The 24539-nt window shown below is 42.2% G+C and overlaps 1 protein-coding gene across 2 annotated transcripts in view; it reads right to left on the bottom strand.

The window, feature by feature from the left end:
* The window catches only part of adamts3 (ADAM metallopeptidase with thrombospondin type 1 motif, 3), a 38590-nt gene extending 15773 nt beyond the window's left edge, over positions 1-22817 (bottom strand). For both annotated transcript variants that reach the window (XM_062451180.1, XM_062451181.1), the window contains exons 1-7: positions 22490-22817; positions 22105-22126; positions 20566-21005; positions 9155-9311; positions 6084-6271; positions 1085-1168; positions 545-701 (exon numbers count right to left, since the gene is read on the bottom strand). In XM_062451180.1, coding sequence (XP_062307164.1) covers positions 545-701; positions 1085-1168; positions 6084-6271; positions 9155-9311; positions 20566-21005; positions 22105-22126; positions 22490-22552 — 1111 coding nt within the window. In that variant the 5' untranslated portion in view covers positions 22553-22817. The remainder of the gene's footprint in view (positions 1-544; positions 702-1084; positions 1169-6083; positions 6272-9154; positions 9312-20565; positions 21006-22104; positions 22127-22489) is intronic.
* Between the last annotated feature and the right edge of the window lie 1722 nt (positions 22818-24539).

The following is a 24539-nucleotide window of genomic DNA, read 5'->3' as shown; positions in this document are numbered from 1 at the left end:
TGATACGTGTCAGTGAAGTTGTTTTACGTGACGTATTTACATTTTAATAAGATGTTTGGAATAAAAGCTTTTAACATCAGTGTGTGTTTCAGTGAGTGACTCTGATTTGACATTTTTTATCAAATGTTTGGTATAATAGAAATGAAGGGCTGTTATCACAATTCTACATTTTGTAGCATAGTTACAGCTCAGATTTCTGACTAACCAAATGTTTGTTCAACTATAAGTGTGCATTCAGTCAGTTCAGTCATGAGCTACAAAGCATACTGATAAAAAAACAAACTTTTCGTATTATATTTTCATTGCCGTTTAGAGGCTTTGTCCCAAAACAGAACAATGGTGACCTATTTAGGCTCAGTAGTTTTAGTTGGTCCCCTTCCACAAACACATATCCATCTGTATTCATTTGAGAAAACACCTGACATAAATGTGGCAGATGTCTGTGGCCAATCACCCTCACCTGTTCAGCTGTTTCACCCCCACCACCCCCAACCCCGACATCATTCAATGTTAATGTCATTCATTCCGTGTGGGTTCCCCTCACCCTGCATGCCGGTGGGGCCGAACCCCTGCCTGGTGAGAAAGATAGCATGGTCGTGGTGCTCCGAGTGGTCCGGGTCAGCTTTCTGCTGCACGAAAGCCCAGCGACACACGTTCTCCAGACTCCTCGATGGGTTGCCTCGCTCGATGAGGCTGATGGACTGGCAGGGGAGAGCGTCGTTAGAGACCAACATTGGCAACAAACACACGCACAACCCAACCTCCCGAAGGTGACTAAAAACGGATGCCTCTACAGAATTGCATTGGTGTACTAAACACAAACTAAATGAATAACGTTTACAGTGAGCCCTGCATATTGGTCATATAGGACCATGTAATTCGTAAACAAGATCAGAGGCAGGCCAATGTATAAACATGAAAAAATATTTACCATATGTATTTTATATCGTATATCAAGTAAGACAATACATCCAGTGCCATGCATATTCTCTGGTCTAATGAGACGAAAGTCTCCTTTGACTGAATTACTGCCAACATTTTTACATGGGACGGGGTGAAGAATTCAACCTTTCGTTCATCTAACCTTGGCATAGCCCAGCATGATCATCCGCACCAAGACAACATTAATATGGATACCCAGTGAGTCGTCATGGTAGATCTCATTTACCTGGGAGAGACAAGAGAGATAAGAAAGGAAACAGCCAATTAAAAACAAAAATACAATTGCTCCTTCCTCAAAGTTTATGGGTATTTCAGCATACTCTTATACGACACTTTAAGACACATTTATTCTAGTGCCTACATATTCACTAGTCTGGTGCTATACTAGATATAAATATTTTTTTAAATTTGATTTTGTTTATCATCCTGGTGACTATCAATGCAATGAAATAATGTATGTATCTATCAATTCAGTTTTTTTTATATTCTTCTAGTCTTTTAGTGGAATCACAGTTGATGCTTGATAAGAAATACACGTGATTAGATGTACAACTTGTTCGCCGTCGCAGAGAGCTGCAAGAATAATGCCCGTCCAAGTGTAGTCAAGGCACTGTATTAACAATACAATGGGTACTACAGTGGCAAATCTGGTTCTCCTAATGATCTTGGTCCGGTTTCCCGATTATGATGGCTGGACGATGCATGTAAGGTTGCATCGTGACTTTATAAGGATGGAGTTACATCTGTTTCCCATACCAACACGTAGATTGATCATTAGAAAGTGCATCTTTAGTACATCGTTAGAAGGGCAGTTCAAGGCGCTGAATGGCATCTTATTCAACCTTTCATACCCCAACACTGTATTTGAAAATGTATCATCAAAGATATCATTGATATCATGTCTGCCAGAGTAAGCTTTCTAATATGATATGAGAAATGCTTCTCCTGCTAAACATATTGATGCTAGAACATACTTTGTATACACTGCTAGGGAGATTGAAGGCACAATCTTCAAAATATCTTGGTGAAACCCTGTTTTCTACTTGGTAAATTCATGCCCATAGAAGTCTTTACCAGAAAAGCACACAGGCCAGGGAGACTCAACTTATACTAGAGACCCAATTTGCAATAAATAGAGTACAATATAACGTATACACAGAGTACAATGTCACAATATGAAACCTCCACTGGCATCACCACGATTTTCTCTAGCCTGAGGAATTGTCTTCCAATGTATCTGCATCGTTGCATCAATGTTTTCCAAAAGGGAACAGGATGTAAATGGCTAACTATATTTTAGGCCACAAAGTGATAAACCACATGCATGAGAGCACACATGTTTGTTGATAATGTAGTTCAGGATGGAATAGGTCAAAGTAAACTCTTGATATCATTTACAAGATATATAAGTGGTTCTGCTGTTTTACGCGTTAATGCCGTCGGCCAGTCTGTGGGTGTTCCACATCGACACCTACACAGTTGATCCTGAATGAACATCTGCAATGTATTTGGCTCCAGTTCTGGTGTAAAAACCATGGTTACTTCACTAAGGCTACCCATGGACGAAGACATGCACATGTTTTATTTAGCAGACGATGCACATGGGTATTTCCACATCTGCGGAGGCTCTCACAGAGATATGACACCCCCTGCTCACCCCAACATCTAAGACGTTTCTGGTTGCGCATATTTACATGCTGACGAAGCACAACACAAATGTGTCTTTATACGTCACAAAAACAGATCAGCTGTGTGATAAGATGATAAGGCCAGAGCTTATCAAACTGACAAACTTTAAATGTTAAAACGAATTCCAGTAATGGGCTGTTTAATTGTTCGCCAATAAACATTCCCTTGGTCATCTTTGGAGTTCCTGATATAACAATTAGCACATTTTAAGCTTGAAATGCATTTCTTGAGAAAAGTAGGTAGGCCTATAGCTGCTCATTGATGTATTTGCAATAATGTGTTGCAATATTGTTTTGCATCTTGTAGTCTGTTTGGGTGGGAGGGCCCAATATTCCCAACAGATGGTGACAGAGTTAATGTCGGGTTACGGTAAAGTAGCGATGTCAATCACCATGTCCATCTCTCATTGTTTATGGAGACTTTGTGTGGGCGTTCTCTCCTGACATGCTGAGAGGAAGAGCAGTACGACAGCATGGCACCCCAACAGCTCAGCAGAAACCTTACGAACGCCGGCGCTTGGATTCGCTTCAAACAAAGAGGGTATTGTGGCCACAAAAGGGGGAGGGAAGAAGTAGAGAGAGAGAGAGAGAGAGAGAGAGAGAGAGAGAGAGAGAGAGAGAGAGAGAGAGAGAGAGAGAGAGAGAGAGAGAGGAGAAATGGGGTATTCAAGTGCAAGATTCAAATGTTCACTGGCATATAAACGCAGATTGCCTCAACAGTCTGTCAGCTAGGGGCAGTTGGCCTGTCAGAGGCAATTCAACCAGCACGGCTGCTGGTTTAGTGCTGGTTGGAGTTTCTGAAGCTTCAATCTTCTGTTTGCCATTTCCATTTAAGTGTTGTCTTTTTATGTGCTCTTGGCATATTTGTTTTTGTAGCCTACTAGAGGGGTTTTCGGACGGTGTAGCATTCTGTATGCCTACATTTGGTATGTATTTCACCATAAATCCTTGTATATTTTCTTTCGTCATTTTGTGTAGGTGTTTTTTATTCACGCTTGGTTGTGATCTCTCAAGTCCAGCAATAGCAACTTAAGACAGGTCTCATCCATGCTCCCTTGCTCCACGCTTTTACGTCAGGTCCTTGTGTATGGGACCGGCCAGAGACAAACTCTACTTTTAACCCTTGTGCTGCCTTCGGGTCACATGACCCAAAGGTTCATAATGAACCATCATTGTGTTTACCCAATTTTACCCAATACAAAAACAAATAAAAATTATTTTCTTTTAACCTTTGCAATGTGGGGGGTCTGAGACAGCCCAACGGATAAAAGAAAATGCTTCACTTTGTTTTTGCATGCGGTAAAGTTGTCGCAATACGACGGTGGGTCACAATGACTGATGGGTCAGAATGACCCGAAGATAACACAAGGGTTAAATAAATAAACACTCGTCAATTTAATTCCGACAAAAATGTCAACCAGCAAGCAGTGGTCCAGTCTTTCAGCTGCCAGACAGCAGATTACACAATGCGGGATCATACCTCTGAGCAGACCGGTTTCGCATAGACTCCATGAATGTACTCATTATTTTCTTTATCGTTTGTGCTTCGCTAAACAAAACTAACGGAGACACGCCACAACACTCACTCATTACACCCTCACAGTGCTGCACAGTGCGCCCCACATCCACACCCAGTCGATCAACGAGGGCTGTCCTTGGCTCTTTCTGCCTCCCCCCTTCTGGATTCGCCTGTGTGCGTGAGACTGTTTGCAACATTCAATAACCAACTGGTGACTAGTTCAGCACTCGACTGTGTTTCTGGCTATAAATTGTAATTCATTGGTTTTCTTGTTAAATGTTGCAAAAGTGATGGTCTTTTTCAAATCTTTACCATTATTGGGTATGCTAATAAAACTGCTAAATAAGATAAGGGGTATCATTTGAACGGAATGTGTTATACTTTTAAAATACTTTTTATTGCAGCTTGTTAGTTCAACATGTCGTTTTTCTTCGATTGGTGAAATGTAAATAACGTGGATCCTAAGTAGAAATATAGAAAATACAGTCATGTCTTAGAGAACACATTATTTGTTGTATGGTGTACACATGGGAGTGATTCTTTGAACTCTTTGAAATTATTTGTTGTTTTCTATGTACAAATGAGATGATGCTGAAGTGACTTGTATGTGATTTCTTTCTGTAATCTTTGGGAAATGTCACATTAAAGATGGCACTAGAACTGACCCAGCACTAACTTCAGTGCATTGTACTTCCTTATTTATTTACAGGAGTTTACAGTAGGGCCTACATATGTTAGCCTCAGACCCCTTGACTGACCTACTACCATTGGCTGAATGGGTTGAAAGTCATACAAGTCAAAGGGGATGGCCACAGAGCCATTCATCTCATACCAGGTTTGGGAGACATCATTTTCCTCTTTCCTCTTTCTGGATGTACAGTAGCTGACTCAGCGCGGCACCCCAGGCTCATCAACTGAAACTCACCATCAATTAGCTTCACAAACCGCGACCAGTAGGTGGCAGTCTTGACAATGTAACTCAATGGTCATTCTGAACTGTCCATGGGGCGGAGAGGCCGAGTCTCCACCTCGCAGAGCCACAAGCCCAACCAGTTGAGCTTTAGTCTTTGTGACAGGCAGAATGGAGAAAAAGTGTGGCTTTCTTGGTGATCTAAACATTCCTGCCGTAAAATGGTAATCATGGTAACCATTATTTGATGTATTCATGCAACACAATGCATGGATTGCACAGACCGACCGTTCGATAATTTAAGATATATAGCCTACAACACAGGTACCCAGGATGTAGGGATAAACATTTTTATAATGTTATTGTGGAGGTGGAGACATGGACCTTATAAAAATGCCCTAATATATATTTCCCTTTCCAAAAGTGTCCTTGGAAATTGTTTACACATCCTCTCCATCATCACCTGACAGACCGAATCATGTCCAAGTGTATTTCTGGTGACAAGACAGTGATCTGCAGAAGGGGATATTGTGATGATAGCGGCTTCTGGAGTAATGATGAGATGAGAACAGACATCAGTGGGGGAGAGCGGGGGGGTCGAGGGTCGAAAAGGAGCAGACAGGAAAAGGAGCAAGACAGTGAGTGACAGCCAGGGAGAGAAGAGAGAGATGCATGCAGGCATGTCCACGGGGGAGCAGGGAGGCGTTAGGAAGATGTGTCGGGAGGTGGTGGCGTCGAGAGGAGGAGGAGGTGGCGGGTGGCGGAGTTGTCGGGAAGAGGAGGTGTCGGGGTTGGAGGACTTGTCGGGAAGAGGAGGTGTCGAGAGGAGGCGGGGTCGGAGGATGCCGGGAGGAGGAGCGGGACGCGACCTGACTCGGCGCCCCCTCCCGCTAAGCGGCCTCTCTCCGCCAAGCGATTGCGTCGGCCAAAGCGTCAGCTTACCCGAACCCACGCTTGACGTCCGCTCGATGGGAGTTCAAAGCAGCGAGGGGGGTCACGGTGGAAGCGGGCGGCGTTTACTTACGATGTTCATGAGGGTGAGAAGGTAGTTCTGGACGTGCTCCTTGCCGTGGAAGCGCACCACTGAGTCGTCCACTCCCAGCAGAACTTCTATGTTGTAGTCGTCGTCTCCGGCGTGACGGCGCCGCCGGACTGTCTGGTTGACCTGTTTGGCAACATTATCCAACACTCCTGGGATGTCTATCTCCGGTTCTGGGAGGACAACAGAGAACAAGACCATGAGGCCAGCACAGTACTGCTATAAGTACTTTAACTTACTTTAACTTCTAAACTCTCTGCAGAACCAGAGACGCCAAAGTAAGCCTAATTATTCATTACTAATAATAATTACTGTAATGAGTATTAATACTATTGCGAGATAAACAGAAAGAGAGAGAGATTGCAGCCAATATTATACAATATTGCTTTATTATATTTTCCCTAAAATATGATTCTCTTCAAGAAGAGTGATGATAATAACTAGTTGAATAATGGAAAACCACACAATAATAAACAATATAAATATGATCCAAAAGGTTTCATGAAATATTGAAAAGGTAGATAGATTAATCAAGAATGTACAATCAACTGGCCTTTCGGGTCTCCCAACCAATCTATGCCATGCAAGCTTCTGAATCTTCACATTTCAGTCCCAGCGACACTAACGCCAGCAGACACTGGCACTGATTGATTGTGCGGAGTGGCTCAAAGAAATGTCCGTGACCTCAGCCATGGTCCTGGCTTCGACAGAGTTAGCATTGTGGAGCGCATTCCTCCTCTCCTGCGCTCTCGTCATGACACAGGCATTCTTGTGCGACAGGACCAGGCTCAGGCCCAGGCCCCAGAGTCAACACGCTCTCTGAGGTACCTACTTCAAACGTGCGGGACTTCCCCTCATCTGCACACACATGCTTTCCTTACAAGTGCCAAAGTGTCTCAGATCCTAATTCCTCACACACACACACACACACACACACACACACTCGGACGGAGACGAACACGCAGGCTCACGCGCCCCAACCGCTGGGGGCGAGGCAGCCCCCTTCCCTTGAGACGCCCCCCCGACTGAAGTGCAGGGAGCAGGGGTTGGTTAGTGGAGCTCACACGTGGCACAGTGGCTTGGGGGGGAGCCATGCTGCAAGCTACAAATGACTTCTCTATTGGATTCCTACCTGTACTGTTTATCTCCAGCTAATAATCCACTCCCTCCCTTGTCTCATCCCCTAATAAAATGTGATGATTACAAAGTTGGGTACCGGAAAGGCATGTATTCATGAACACTAAGAAAGGGAATGTCTTGTGTCGATTTAAATTCAGTCTACAAACACTTCAAAGCCATGCTCTGTTAATCAAACAGATAAAGGTTTGCGGAACGGACAGGTATTTTACAGAAATGGTTATTTACTTTCACAACAGACTCTCAGACCTAATACAAAAGACCAATTACAATAGCAGACTTTTTTTCCAAAGATAGAATGTTTGTTATTAAGTCATAGCTGCCATAAACATTTTGATTAGCACATCACTTTCCAATATATTCAATTTAACGCAGGTCTACTTTTAAAAGAGCAAAAAAAAAATCTCCCTGTCTAGTTACTTTTCCATGTATTTCCATTAGGTAGCTTAGGTAACTGAATATAACAATGTGTTTCATAGGCTGGGTTTGATCTGGCACTCGCAATTTATTTGTCATGCAAACAGCTTTCTCAGCCCTTCTGCCACATGTACCACAAGTTAATTACATTGGCTTTGATGACTGGAAGAAATCTTTGTAGTTTCCTTTTGTGAAGTGCCCCGACTGAGTCGAAATGCGCAAGCAGCAAAAGTTACCCAACAGTGCGTTCTCTCTGAAAGGAGAAAAAATGCTGTTAGAAGCATTTTACAATTTAAGTCCCATGAAATTATTTCCATGTGTCAGCGGGTGGAATTAAAGGGTACCTGCTGAGCTCGTGCACTCAGGAGATACTGCGCTTCATGGTTTTATGTTGGCAAGCGCTTCCCCTGTAAAAGGAGTGTGTGTGTGTGTGTTGTGCAGACCCTGACCACCCGAATGCCTCTGGGTACTACAGTTTGCAGCCACTGCTACTGAGAGGTTATATGACAGGCAAACTAGGTTGACTGAACACCCCCAAATGAGCGTCAAACTAGGTCAAACAAGCAAACTTTTTCAAAAATAATCATAATCAAAGAAGCAGGAAAAGAAATCCCCAAAATGTATGATAACGAGTGATGTACCTGAAGAACATTCTAACTCTTCTTTCCTCTGTGCAGGCTTGGGCTCCCATTCATAAGTGCTGTCTAGGCTGCATTCTAATTTAGATGAATACTCACAGAATACTTTTCATAGAACTACCCTTCAAGATTTCTATGTGATTTCTAGGTATGTAAGATAATATAGCTAGCCGCTGAATAGCTTATAAAATGCGAAATACCTCAAAGTCATTGACCTGAGCTTCTAAATGTTGTATTTTATTTAAACAATCTGTTTCGGTTTTTCTCTAATTTAAGCTTTGAGAAAGTTGATTAACAAATAACATAATTATGATCAAGTTGCACGATACATCAACAAAGATCAGTGATATGTCAGAAGAGGTATATTTAAAAAATCTAAGGAAAGCAGAAAAATCTAAGCTTTCCACTTTCAAAACAATGAGAAGACTATTTTTTTTTTTTTTTACTTAAGTGGGGAATATTTTACTTTTATTGAATTCCATTCTCCATGTCTCTATCCTGATGACTGGACCATAAGTCACAGGTGTCATTTCCACTCCCAAGTGTTCCTTCTAATAGCAATTGATGTTTGGGAATGGTGGTATTTATACTTAGAAGTGAGTTTAACCAATTCCACCTTTTTTACACTCATCCCATACACTTCCACAGATACTTGCAGTTTGAGTTGAGATTCAAGTTGCAAGGCGACATATCTTTCTAGCTATCTGGTTCAGTAATGCAATTTCCATACACAGATCATCCACTGCACATGAATTTCTTCCACATAAGGTCTTATTACAGTCCAATTGACATGACATTTGCACTACTAATGACAATTCACCCCAAATGTAATACAGTCACCAAGGCAATTGTGTTCAATCCTACCTTCCACCTGGCAGTCCATGGAGCTCTCCAAGGGGGCCTGGAGCACTGCGGACCTCCTGTAGACGATGTGGACCCTGCCTTGCTCTTCCTGCTCCTGGATGCCCCTCTCCAGCGGCTCGATGAAGTACTCGTCTAAGTCAGTGCGAATCATTCCTGCCTGGGAGTCACATCGCATGAAGCAAGAATGTCAGCTGCTGTGAAAACTAGGGAAGATCTACAACCTTTAGTTTTAAGTAGTCTCCTCTTTTCCATTTTTTGTTATTTTAAGGTTCGTAAGACATGGCTAAGATGGACGGGCAGGACCCAAACTGTTATCTTGATTTGAGACAAAAGTCAAGACACAGCACATTTGTTTCAAAGCACAAACCCCAACATCTGTCTAATTCACTGTCCCCTGGGTTCAGGGAAAGATACAATATTTAAACAAGATCCAAATGCTTGTGCCAAGAGGACTTCCTCAGCCAACTATTCCCTAAAAACACTAGCTCTCAGATATTTACAGTTCTTTTACCTCAATGAAATGAAAATTTTAAGAAAGTTCCCTTTCCTAAGTAACCAGGACAGACACTTAAAAAGTGCATTTAGAGCCATCTGCCTACTGAGTCACCCCTGATGATTCTTGCTTAGTTCCCTAAAATTTAAGCAAGCTGTAAAAAAGAATTCTTATATCACAGAATGGAAACATCAAAATGTATGCTGGACATCACATGCATTCACATACAATTTGGTAAAAACAAAACAACAACAATTCACAGTAAATTAAACCTTTAAATGTGTTCATGTTAATTGCATGCAACTGAGCCGATAGTCACGGAAATGTAATTTTAGTTTAAGGCTAAAGTGTGGATATGTGTTATGTGCATGTGCACACTCGTCACCCGCTCGCCTTCTGGAACACTCCCTCCGTTCATGTCCTCCGTTCTCCAACCCTAGCACAGGCCTCATGTACACAGACCTGCCTCTCAGAGGCCAGGTTGGAATGTGCTCGAAAATCTGATTCTCTTACTCTCCTGGCTTTAACTTGGCCCTGGCCTCCTCACTACCATCCTGTGTGCTCCGGAGAGAGTACAGTTTTGCCTCATTCCAGCCAAGATTTTCCCAATGGCTTCCTATTTTCACAGAAAAGGACTCGGAGAGCAATTTCACTGCGTTGTAAGTCATCGATAAGGCCAATATTGTATCATAACAATTTTGACGTTTTTTCCTCGTAAGACCAATTCCTATTCTAACAGCCGAGACTCAGATATGAACGTGTTTTTTCTCTCTCCTTAAATTCACTTTTTAATAGCAATAACAAAGTTCCTAGATGTTTTCCTGGTTTAGGTGGGCAATATCTGTGGAACGAATGAGCTGGCTAACCAAAGTTGAAAGTGGCAAGAAATGCATCTCAATTATGCTGGCGCTGTTTACTGTCCCGGCAGTCTAAAATCAAACGCTCCAGTCATGTGATATATTCCATGCCGTCTCAGACACGTGTTGCGGAGATTCCACATTTGCCACGGTCGGGGGCAGGTGGGGCAGGTTATGGGAATGTCAGGAGGAGGTGTTGGGAGGAGGAGGGGTATATCAAGAGAAGTGCCACGCCTCTTAAATGGCCTCTTCATGAGGGATTTCAAACACAATCAAATATTCTTAAAACACCATTTGAATGAAGACTATCAACAAGACGAATCTTACACAATTATAAACACAATATAAAGAGCAAACAGCAGCACCTCACATCATTTGCAATGGTAGGTATAATATTATGTCAAGATTGACATTCGTAGCCCCCACATCTCAGAGACAATACTCTGTCAATCAGTTTCTATCAATATCCCGCTTAATTTGTGTGCATGAAAGTTTGTTGCCAATACTTGGACAGATTGAGGGGCCCTACAATACAGTCCTCTAAAATCTAGTGCTTTCTTTATGGAATGGAATGTAGTGCACAATTTGCCAAGCATAATGGATGTCACTTGGATATAACAGAAGAGTATTACATTTCAGGGCAGCGTGATGGTAAGCCAGATGAACCAGTGGCCAATGACCAGGGTATGGCATCCACACAGCAAGGAGAAATAGGGACCATTGTGCCGAAATGCTGTTGGTTGGTAAGAGAATGCCCATAAAACTTAGTCAAGGAAAACACATCTTGACAAGTTGTCTAAACATTTACTAACATGAAAGACAATATTCTAAGATGAACCTTTTCTTCTTCCCCACGGAGCCACCTAGAGGAAACAGGGAGGGATGGCAGAATCGGTTGAGCATTGAGCAGGCACACCATCACTTGGCGGATAGGTGTTGCCTTTTCCTTCCCTTTTCAAACCAACTGGTTCCAGAATGATCCAAATAAAACTCATAATTTGTGAGGTTTAGATGTGTTTTCATCTGATCAGTGAACAAGGTGACTGAAGACTTGAAAGTAGTGTGCTAAAAAGTGTCTGTTAGAAGTGTTTGGCTGATGCAACAGCTGTACAATCTAGTTTTAATCTCAGTGAGTGTATTTGTTCAACTGAACAACTGCTTGAGAGTTAACTCGGGGTTTGTTCAGCCTCTATTAGGACAAAAAATAAGTGTGAATAGGGGTTCAAAAACTATTAAATAGATCCATGAACATAATTAAATTCCCAATTCAAACAAATATAACCTAATAAGAAAATATTTAATAAAAGGATGCTTAAACCAGCCTCTCTGTAACCAATGGGTTGTGATTACATTTATAATATCATAATTAAATTATTATTATATTAATATTAAGGACAACCTATATCCTGGTTATGGTTTCCCGATTGCCCACTATTAAATGCCACATAATACACAAAACCTAAATATTCCTGTGCATATATAAAAGATAAACGTGACTGTTTTGTTGCTTCTTCCACCTTGTGTGTTGAAAAATCCAATCAAGAGCTTCCTTAATGTTGCAGACATATGCCAAGTGACCAAAACGGTCAGCCTATTGTTTCATCAATACAAGCTCCTGACGAGATCAAGAGTGTGTGTACCATCAGTTTAATATCCCCAGAACCAGCCCAAGCCAAGCAGACACCCCCCCCCCTCTGCCAAGACAAACATACAGGACTCAACTGAAGGGGCCAGTTTTTCAAAGACAGCCCTTCCAGTATAAACTTCTTAAGGAGCCGTTATAAACGTGCTTTCTTAAAAAAATATGGTACTGCCACTTTGAAAAAGGCCTGAATTCAGCCAAGACACTACCACCTTTCACCCTCCATGTTGTTTAAAGGTGTGTTTGCTCAAACCTTCGTCATCATTACCTGCCATTTTCATCAGGTCTAAAAAGAACTTACAGGAAAAATCACACATGCAGATTTCTAACATTTTAAAAAGAGCGAGAGAAAAAAGTAAGTCAAAGTCATCCATCCCAAGGAGGATGCAAGTATAAATGCAAGTATGGATGGAAGTATAGATGCTAAATGATAATAAACAAGCTTGGCTGGAGGCAGGGAGGAGGGCGGGGGGGACTTCAGTACAGCGGAACAAATAATCTTTTGCAGGGCACCATAAAAATATAAATAGCTGAACTAAGGTACTTAAACCCTTTAAACCCCAAATTAGGGGCCATGACCGGCCTTTCTACATTTCACTGTAACTCTGAATATTTGTATTATATAGCCTGTTTTTGAAAACTGGGTATTTTTGCTGAAATGCCAAGTCACCACTGCAACTCAGATTAGATATCACCTATCACTTAGATATCACCACTTCAAACTGTGACAGGTGAGCAAATGCGCACTCTTAGATCTGCCACCCCATAATAATAAAAGGACCCATCTGGCCACCTTATATGAAATGTTCTGGATAAGCGACTGAAAACAGAACTATTTAACTACAGTTCTTAATACTATGAGTACAATAATACGTCACATTTCACCCTCCACAAACTCAATCCCTTTAAGTTTCCTTATAAACTTTGAAGTAAAAGTTTAAAAGAAATCTCTGTTTTATTTTTGTAAGCTGCTATGACAGGCGTCACACATTGTGGCAAAAAAAGACCAGGCTATAGACGTGCAATGAAAACGTGTTTGTAAATGGGTCAACACAAAACACTACACAGGAAAAATTAAAACATAGCTTGCAATACCGTTTTCTTTTTCTTTCTTTAAAGGTCAAAAACGGTCACCTGTTGTGGTATCTGAGAAATTGACGATTTGGTACGTGAAGTATGTGAGATCTTGTTGTGGCTCTGTCTTCTAACAAAGACTTCCCCTGCAGAATCTCACGATTTATAAAGTAGTAGTCCAGTTGATATCGTTTTTGTTGACTTGATCTGTTGATCTGGGGAATAATGCTGTATTGTAGTTTAGATCACGCTATTGTTAGACAGGCCTTGCACTTCTAGTCCTTGATAATCTGCTATACTGATGCTTATAATTCCTTATAATCAAGCACTATTTGTACATCGCTTTTGATAACAGTGTCTGCTAAATGAATACACGTAAATGTAATATTTGTTGTGGGAGTGCTTTCCAGTATTATTGGAAAGACTAAAGCATTGAGTAGGTAATACTGGATGATGTTTGATGAGATGTATGAAGGTCAGAAAAAGCAGAGGTCATGCTGGGTGTAGCCTCATTTTCTATAAATTTTGAAAAAAGAACATTTAATCTGGCTCAATCATTTCTTTTTGTACAGCCCTCCAAACAGGGCAAACATTTACCTACTACTTTGAGATGTTGGTAACAAGTCAACACTTTACCTAAAATAAAACCAAGAATCTGTGAATGGGCTTCAATGTCTGTTTAAAACAACAACAGAAAATGTGCGTCCCCTTGGGTTTATGTAGGTCACGATTAAAAATGTATAAACACATAAATATATCAATAAAAGTGCCCAGAAGCACACACCAAACTACCACTTACTAGCCCCTACTGAAAAAAAAAATCTTTAAAAGAAATAACTTAGCTTTGCATATCCTGGGGTACCTCCCCTTGTGTACCTCAAACCATATCTATCCAAACAGCTTTGTAGTCAAGACTGCAACAGGCAAGTTTTTGGCTAAACGGATAAAATAAATCAAGATCCATTACTGAATACTACTCTTGTGCCTCCCCAAATTGCTGTAGATTTTCGAGGCATGCCTTCATAACTTAAGGGCTTAAGTTGACATTAATAATGTATTCTTTAACTATAAAGTAGGAATCTGTATTGGGTTAAGGGAAGTGTATAGTACAGTATTGGTACAAAAAAACTGTACAACTACATGCAACTACAGTTCAAATACCGTCACTTGACTAACTGAGACATGATCCACAAATTGAGTCGATCACAACAACATTAAATTCATACTCAGAGTGACCTTCTGGACAGTGTCGTTACGACCATTATCCTTCATGTGGCCAAGACATGAAGAGCATTCAACTTTCACCTCGTCACCCAGGCTGAGGCGTGTTTACTTGAAAGCATCAGGCGCTCACTGGGGCTATACAATTAGTTTTTCCCCAACAACTCTAACACAACCGTTTTAAGACACGTCAGTTTCAGACACAGAGGTTTCAGTGGATGTTGTTCCATCAGTGCAACATCCATTCTTATGAATTATGTGTGCCCTTGATAAGAAACACCACTGAGCTGCCTTGTTAGTTGATTTATCAAACTAGACCCATCCAAATTGCATTCCTCCGGTATTAATTGTGACCCCTGTTGCACTTCTTATATCAATCATGTAGCCACTGATTGCCTCCACAATACACCACACAGTGACAGCCTACAAACCATCTTTGAATCGACACCTTCCAGACATATTCTGCGGACCTTCAGCTTGTTCTGAACTCCGGAGCAGGATCAGTTTGGCTGGGTTTGGGATCAAGATGGCACGAGAAATAAGTGAGGTCGCTGCTGTCACCCCTGCACCCTGCAGCCGAGGCCACAGACACCGGGCATGCTGCCACGTCATTGTTATAGACACATAAGTACGTTTGGGGTAGCAAATAGCAGCAGCAAACATCCATACAGATAAACTGTCATCAATTCGGAGAAACTGCCCCCACAATGGTACAGACATCATCCAGTTTGTACCTCACCATAGGAGATGAGAACTGACAACACGTTGAGTAATTGAGCAGATAGCCGAGCAAATATCAATGCATTTAGGCTGGAATTTGTATGTCAAGATACAAATGTGGAGTCGTTATGGTATGATATTTTTGCAAAGTATCAGAATAAAGATCTACGCCAATCATTCAATCAGTCCCTCTTTCTTTAGAGTGTCCACGACAATGTGTGACATACACCGTACAGGCATGACCCCTTGACCCCTACCAGAAGGGAGTCAGGCAGCTCTGTAATGCAGAGGAGGGAATTTTCCTGCATGGCTTGAGTCGTTGGAGGGACGGGGCCAAAGCAAATCAATATCAAGGTTGTTTTAATTGATCACCTATGATGAGTGATCACCTATGATTCTTAATTATTTCGATTCTGATGGGAGCGGTCTATTCCAGGATGACAGTGCCACCTACACAGGGCATGAGGGGGTCTCTGATTTGGTTGTTGAGAAAATCTAGTTCACAGTTGTATGCATTTGCAAGCTATATGCTTGCCAGGTCACCTGAATCTGTCCTGCACACTGGGAACCAAGAGGCTGGAGGCTAGCAGATGAGAGAATAATAAGAAGTCAAACATGAAGACTGCTGGACATTGACAAAATGTCATGTTAACAAGTCAGCTTACAACTTGCAACAAATTGCATTCTTCCCTTAATTGGTCTTGTCTGCCTGTTAAGTTACGTGTGCCATAGTTCCTTTTTTTGCGCAGGAAACTGAGAAACGGACATAACTAGCCATAGGTCTCCTTCTTGACTTTTCTTTTATGACAGACTTGCTGTACTTGTAAATCTCCCCCCATCCTTCTGGAAAGCTACTGTATATATAGACCAGGTGTGTTCCAAGGATTAAACACTGTCATTAGATCTTTTGAAACAGAAGAACAGGTCCAGCTACAGACTGCACAGGCAGCATACTATTTGGGAGGAATCTGAACAATGCAGCGACATCCTAGGTTTCAGAAAGGAACCATTAGTTACAACACTATTATTGTTGTCCGATTATAGAAGATGAAGGTGCACCGTTCCTCTGTTTAATCACAATTTGGATTAACAAGCAAGCCTGCGCATGCTTTCCTAGCCCATGTTTGTCATCGCCCGTGCACAAGATGCAAATGTAAATACTACTTGTCCTTGGCGGTAACGTGGTAAAAATCATTTCTTTCTTTGCCACATAATTCCTTCATATCATTGGTATAGATTTGTATGCTTTAGAAATATACTTCAAACAGCATCACTAATTAGTCACAGAACCGTTTTTCACTTCAATTACTGGTGTGGTGGTAATGCCATTTATTTCATAAAGCGAATCAGTTCGGATAAACTATTAGTCACCCATATTTTTTAATTACAAGATTCAGCCAAGACCATGTTGTTGATTGTGGCTCTTTGATATGTATTTAAAATATATAATAAATCATATTTGAAATATGTATTGAAAAAAAAGCCACTATCCTCACAGCAGTCCTCCTAAAACTCCCATATCCTTCTCCATATACTTTGCCAAATACACTTGAGGTGGCATGAAAAATAGCAAATGACAGGAGAGTTTGCTTTTTGACAGCTGCAGGACTGAAGAGTTCTAGGCATGACATCCCACAAAGGACATACTTCCACAGACTGAGTGTAGTGGCAACATTTAGCTTTGAGGCACTGCAATGCTGTGTTTTCACTACCTGTAGTCTGTCAACCTTCTTAAGAGCAAGGCTGGCCCCTGTCCCTACAACATCCTCCAAAAAGCCAACATTCATTTTCTACTCCATAGCAATGCTTTCAGAACAGAGGAATTGCACACAATATTTCATGAACTTTTATCAAGGAGCTATTTAAACACTTCTTCCAATAATTCTTTCCACAGGTCGCACGTTTCACTGTCACATGGAGCAGTCTCGCAGTGTACCGGTATATCACTGTGGAAACCCCAACCCGATGATGTTCTTTTCTCCCAGCTGCTTTTTAACACTCGTCTCTCTTCTTCCCAGCCAGAAGACAGGAAATCTTCGCTTCATGTGCTTTCGGAACAAGGCTGCAGCTGTGCTGTGTCTGACTACCACACTCTGGTTCGAATTAAGAACACTTAAACCTGCACCTACAGACAGCGGGTTAGGCCTACCTCTGGAGATCAAACACAAGGACAAGAGCATCATTAGATTTGCTGTTTTGGTAACATTTCTCAGTGTTTGGGAAAATAATTCAAATATATTAATAATTCCCATTTACTGCTCTTGAATAAGAACAGTCACTGTGTTAGATCTATGTTTTCCAATATTTCATTTTTATTTTTCAATATATTCAGACTTGTTGGTAAGCAACTCACAACTGCTACTGAAGCAGTTATACCCACAAAAGACAGATACCTAAAAAACACACCAACACTGGTCACATTGTAACCACTCATTCATGAAAAGACAAACAACATCACCAAAATGTTAACAACAATACAGATACACATTTCAACACTTCTCAAGTCCTTGCATAGGGACAAGTACAGCCCGCTGAGTAATCCAACCAATGCCATGACGAACACGTGTCCTTGAATGTATCAAATTCAAGCTTAAAAAGACACCTAACCTCACAACCTATTTAGTATTTATTTTTCAAAATTCATTTTGTATTCCTAAAAAGGAATACAAAAAATATCACTGGGGCTGCCATGCACTGACAGTGATGTCATCATGGACAGGACCCCAGGTCATGAAGATCGGAGATGTCAACTCTTCCTCACTCTTCCTCAACACTGCAGCTCCTCAGGGGTGTGGGTTCAGCCCTCTGCTCTACTCCCTGTTCCCCCTCGACCGTGTGGCCAGGCTCAGCTCCAACGTCATCACTGAGTCTGCTGACGCCACCACCCCCACCAGCCTCCCCCTCAATGTCAGTGCAACTGAGGCGATGATTCAGGAATCAGGGGAGCGAGCCCCCCATTCCAACCCTATTCACGTCAAAAGAGCGGTGGTGGGCGTGGCCAGGAGCGGTGGTGGGCGTGGTCAGAAGATAAAGTGGGCGTGGTCTGGAAGCATGGCGTTTGCATGTTCTCCTCATGCAACAGAAGAACAGATCGCTCTCCGGCCCATGTCCCAGGCCAGGACATGTGTGAGCACTTGGACTGGGCTCCTGGGTGATGCTAATATGGCTGCCCCCTGCTCCTGGCTGCCCCCTGCTCCTGGCTGCCCCCTGCTCCTGGCTGCCCCCTGCTCCTGGCTGCCCCCTGCTCCTGGCTGCCCCCTGCTCCTGGCTGCCCCCTGCTCCTGGCTGCCCCCTGCTCCTGGCTGCCCCCTGCTCCTGGCTGCCCCCTGCTCCTGGCTGCCCCCTGCTCCTGGCTGCCCCCTGAGGAAGGACGTCAGACTGGGAGAAACGCAGAGGGCGAATGTCATCGGTGACAATGACAATCCATCAAAAAAGATATCGAACATCCTGGATGATTCCCTCGCATGCATTACATAACTATTCTGTTTGGCTAACACCTTCGGCTTGAGACTTCTCATGCCCCAGCGTACCACTGACAGACAAAAAACCCTTCCTGCTTACTGCCATACGCTTGCACAAAGCATCTTTGTAACAATGTGACTTACATTTCGGAATTGCTGCCTCTCCACTATTCCTATTGTTGTATCCCGTTCCTGTACAGCGTACGAAATATCTATATCGTTATATCCATTTCAATTCTGTTCGTTCTTTATTTTTGTACCTACACTCTGTATATTTACTTTATTGTGTGCAACACCTGCATATATACGTGCAACACCTGCCCTTATTAAGAGTTGCTGCTGGAACAAAGTAATTTCCCTATGGGGCTGAATAAATAACACCTTATCAAGTTTTATATTTACACCTCTAGAATGGTGACGACGTCCCACCGACACCTATTTTTACTTAGAAGCCTTTGGAAATTCAAGATGTGAACCCCAGTCCTCACCGGCTCCGACAGCCGCGCTTGTGAACCCCTCCGAGCTGGCATGGGAACGGCTCGGCAGCAGATGTGACGACTCCACAGAGGGTGGCTGAACTCAGCTATACATCACAGGTTCTGCACTCCCACCCATTAAATCCATCTATAGTAAAAGCAGCCTCGCACAAAAGCATATCATTAAAGCCCCCCCTCCCCTCTCGCCCCCCTGCAATAGTATCACAGTCCCAACCTCGTCATCAAGGAAACATTATAGGAGTATTAGGATCTGCACTAGCAAGCATAACAGTTTCAACCCCCCTCCCCACCCCCAAGTCATCAAATCCAATTTGATTTCTTTTACCCTTTTTACAAGTAATGTCACAGAGGGCTTCACAGACGCCCATAGAACTGCACCTAAACCAAACGAAAACCCTCAAGGAAGACAAGGAAAAACTCTGAGAAAAAACGAAGTAACCTTGAGGAGCAATTCAAGGAGGGATCCCCTCCTCCAGACACGGTTGGTGATACTGTGAGGTGAAGACTACAGTCTGGATACAATTATGCAGTGAGAATAGAGATAAAAGTAGAAATGTATGAGTGAATGGATGGTAAAACTCATATGCTGAAACAAACAGTCCTCAGGTGTGTATGTGTGTGTAGATCCTTGTTTGCCTGTTGTTTACCAGCAGATTACTTGTTTCTCCCTGTGTCCTTTATTGTGTTATTATTATATTTACATAATAACAAAAACAATATTATAATTATATTGTTAAGGTTCCTATTACTTGTTGCTCAATTTTCGAGTTGGTTTCCTGATCTTCAGAGGAGGTTTAACTTGGTATGATGAGATGAAGTAGATATTTATAGCCTTCCCCTGAGGAAATTGTGCAGGTTTACAAACATACCAACATGAAAGCCCACACACACAAACACACACACACATAAGAGTGCTTCTATATACTATTCACTAACTTCAAGCCTGTGAATTGCATTGTTTGCTTTTATGAAACTAGCCTAAAGGAAACCACTTGGGTGTTTCTTATAGACTGTTCTCACGCTTTTTACCATCATCTTTTAGAGGGATACTAAGAACGTTTTGGGCTGAAAGTCACCCCTGGCCAAGTGCATTATGGGAGGTAATGGTGAAGATAAGGATGCAAGGTTTGTCAACCAAAATGACTGCCCATGTTTTATGAGAGGAACTGGCCAGGGAGTAATACGTCACAGTAGCACTGAGCAATGGACGACCACTCACCCGTGACAAACACCGCGACAAAAGCTCGTCCAGCTGTCTGCAAAAGGGATATCTGATGCACAATGTACTTTAAAAGTGCTGACTTGTGAAAGAAGAGCAAAGTTATGACCATCTTAAAGCCACTGACCCTCATTTGAAAAGGTCGACCATCTTTTGTGGTGGGACAGAGGGGTGGTGATGGTGGGGGGGGTAGCAGGGTTTACTGCTAAAGTAGAGAGAACGCTTACCAGTCCATCACAGTTGCTAATAGCGACCGAGGCCCCGGGAACATCGGTGATGTCTCCGATGAAGGTGCAGTCCGTTTTGAGCTGCTCTCGCCTCAGTATCCTCTCAGTGCCGCCGTCGGACACGTTCCTGCGGCCGTTAGCGCCTCCGGTGACGTTGCTCTCGCCCGCGTCAAAGCTCCGGACCTCGTCGTGCCACTCCACCATGGCGCCGGGGGCGATCAGCCTGTCGTTGGGACGCAGACGCAGGTGAAACTCCTTTCCGAAGGCGGTGACGTTGAAGAAAAGGCGCTCGTCGCCGCGTTCCGTTTCGTCAGACCGGAGGTCCCTCTTCACCCGCTGCTTGTGATTGGCCGAGAGGAGATGCGACAGGTAGCGTCCCTGAGAGTCCGTGCTGATTGGCGTGATGAGACCATACTCCTTCAGCCTGCTCCTAAGCAGATCTGCGAGAGCACACAAGGAGAGACAGAAAACCTAAGTTTCCCATTCAACACATTTTGGCCTTTGCCTATTTTGTACGCAGCTGATGTAATCTTATTTCATATTTTTGAGGGTCTCAACAAAGCTGGAAGACACTCAAGAATAGACCTGGAAGAAACTCAAACCAATAAAACGTGGATGGTTTTGATCATTCATTTCAGCAAGATGTTAGAGAACAAGCCTGTTGTGTATAATTGAAAACATAACACAATGTTTGATGTTGTAAATTATGGTTTGTTAAAAGTCTCGTGAGACAGGAAATTCTTATGACCACAATCCTAACTACCAATGCACAAGCAAGGTTTATTTGTGCTTTTTCACACATTTTGTAGGCAAAAGTTATTACTTTGCAAAAACAGAGCTTAAACGCAAAAGTGAGCTTCACATATTTGTTGCGTCAAACTGTGATGAATGGTGTGGACATATGCAATCTTTGACAAATGCATTAAGAATACATTATGACTACTTACTGCAAACAGAATGCAACCTTCATATAACTTAACATTTGTTTCTCAGGTGTTTCCTTTCGCATAACAATCACAGGTCATTGAGAAGTCAGAACTTGCAACTCTCATCCATTGGGGGTTCATTAGGACAGAGCTCAGAGAAGCCTCTCTATTTTGCTCTGTGCTTTTGGTACATTTTTCTAGTCTATCAATTATTTCCTTGTTTGCAGATTTGTCTGAGGTCTTTCTTAGTATGTCAGGGGTGGGGAGGGGGGGTTGTGGCGGGGAGGGTGTTGTGGGGGGATGACAATCTGTCAGGGTTTATAAATAAGGAGAATGAAGCATCTCAACTTTAAGCCACTTTAAGGCAGCCAGCAGATAAGCAGGATGTGTAGGGATCCTGCTAAGATCTCTTTGCAGTTCACTTGTTTCTTAACCTCAAAATAGCTAACAGATGTGCAGGATTTGAGGTTTCTCTTGTCTGCTCAAATCCTTGAAATGATTTAGTGATGTAATAAAAAGGTGTATTACAACACATTTACATATCCCACATTGCTTCATGAGTGCACATGTTGTGCTTTTAGTTCAAGATGTAGCATTGAAATAAACGTCTTACCTTCTTCATCTACTTCACCAGCCTGTAAAGAAAACCAGTATATGGTTAGATATCAATCAGGCAAATGAGAAGCCATTTACGAATTAGTTCTAACCGGGATTACACCATTTCCTTCTATCCTGAAAGTTCTGGCAAAACCTACTTTCTATTTGAGTGCCTGTTATACAGGCTGAATAGTATAAAAACATTATTTTCAAAGTCAGACTGCGGGTCAAGTCACTGACCAGCAAACTCTCGAGTTTTTCAGGTTCAGAAATTCGACAGTTAAATGATGATTGCAATTATGAAACACACTTTAAAGTTAGCAGCAACTTTATATTCAGTTCCTATTCAATCTCAACTTTACGAAATGTAGAAACAGTAAGCTAAGGAGACAAGCACTTACCTTGAAAGCTGAAGTCACACTCACAAGTCCTACAACTACTAACATTAGTGACAGGAGAACCATCACGAGTTTTGTTACTTGTTACGCAAAAACACCAAACTATTCCAAATTAGCAGTTTAAAGAAACACTTTCACTACTCAAAGAACGAAAACAGCCGAAAAGTAATCCCGCTCTTCAAGACAGACTTAGACAATTTGCAACTGAATTTGAAAGTAAATCAGAGTTGAATAAACTTTAGAGCGAGTTGCAACAGTTAGGTCAATGTCGGGTGCCGTTTCAAAGAGTTTGTTAGTGAACCATCCCTACCAGACTATTTAGGGTGAGCCCTTGTTGATCGAACAGAGCGGTATGAGCTTGCAACCTGGTATTTCGCTCTGGCTAATAAACGCCAGATCAACCCTACCGTGACGTCACCGTCTTCTCTCTCTCTCTTTCTCTCTCTCTCTCTCTCTCTCTCTCTCTCTCTCTCTCTCTCTCTCTCTCTCTCTCTCTCTCTCTCTCTCTCTCTCTCTCTATCGGAACACATGGTGCAGAAAGAGAGGGACAGGGAAAGAAAACTCATGAAAGTTGTTTCCTACGGAGTTCGGGACGTGACGTGTGGGAAAATCGTGGGCACCCGGATAGTATTTTGTGGCCATGATTTAGTAATTACAAGAACAATATAGTCCGCTAGCAGACACATTTGCGGTATTGCTTTTGTTTGATAATACTCATAGCACCGACATTTGCCTCAAAGAAGGTCGGACCGTAAGCACACATCTCAATAACTGAACTGGTTATTGAGTTTTGATGTTCGTACACAATAAAGCACCAACGTCTTAACTCAATATGCACACTGATGTAGGCTAGACTACATAAACTCGATTGTCAGCTCATGACATATGACTTGACACATTAGTCTGACAAACAGTTAAGCAGAAAGCTTAGTAAACGATGCCAATAAATCAAAACACATCTGTGGTAATTTAGCAAACGAATTTAAGTTTGTTTGTTTGTTTCAGTTCAGCACTGTCTCTAGAGACAGCTCCTCTCTCATCGGGCACCATAACTTGACAGCAGAATACGTTTTACATGGGCAACAGAACGAACGTGTCAATTATTTTATTGAGTTTTCTGTGGTTCAACTGGTTCAAGAGTTGGCCTATTCATCATATTTTTTGTTTGGTTGAGTGCGGATATGATTCGGATGCATTAAACATATGATACACTTCCTCATGCTGTGTGTTGACCTGCCAGATACAGGCTGCGTCCAGACTGTAACATTTTAGTTTGTACTTTTAGTTGGTATTGCAGCTGCCCTGACAAGGTGCTTGCTGTTGCATGCAGCATGCATACTATTCGAACTGTTTGAGACTATATATCCTACCTTATGCATAAGTGGAGCAGGTTTGTACTGGTCCATTATTGCACTGTATATCCCAGAAAAACATTGGCTTGCATACTACAAATGTTTCAGGATGTTGTAGGGCACCATGACATGTTTGGCATAGGGTATTAAACATCCAACACACCTGATTCAAATGAATGGGTTGTTTTCAGACTTCTGCTTAGCTTGATAATCCATTCATTTGAACCAGGTGTGTTGGAAGAGAGAAACATCAAAAACATAGGGCAGAGGTTCCCAAGGACCAGGACTAAGAAAAACTGCAAAGGCATACTAAATAGTATGGTAGTATGGGTATTGGAACATCGTAGGCTAAATCACACATGCTTGAATAGATGATTTTATGAACAAAAAGAGATAAACTGATAGAGGGCGCGCTTTGTTCTATATTTGAGAATCAATTCAGTACAAATATATGGGAGGAAAATATTAGGCTGCATGTTAGACTGTCAAGACTGGGCTCTCTGTAGGAAAGAGAAGGAAACTCCTGTTCTCCATCAGCCTGTCTGTCTTGTTATGTTCTACTACCCAAACAGAGAATACGCTTCTGCTACGAGCACCAAGCCTGGAACAAGGCCATGAGTTTAGTGCAATGCACAGGTTCCACCTTAGTAACATGATCAAGAACTTGCCAAAACTAAGAATTAAACTCCAAATCGTCAATA

The sequence above is a fragment of the Osmerus eperlanus genome, chromosome 25, assembly GCF_963692335.1.
Source record: "Osmerus eperlanus chromosome 25, fOsmEpe2.1, whole genome shotgun sequence".
Lineage (NCBI taxonomy): Eukaryota > Metazoa > Chordata > Actinopteri > Osmeriformes > Osmeridae > Osmerus > Osmerus eperlanus.
This window is presented reverse-complemented; position numbering and strand designations above follow the sequence as displayed.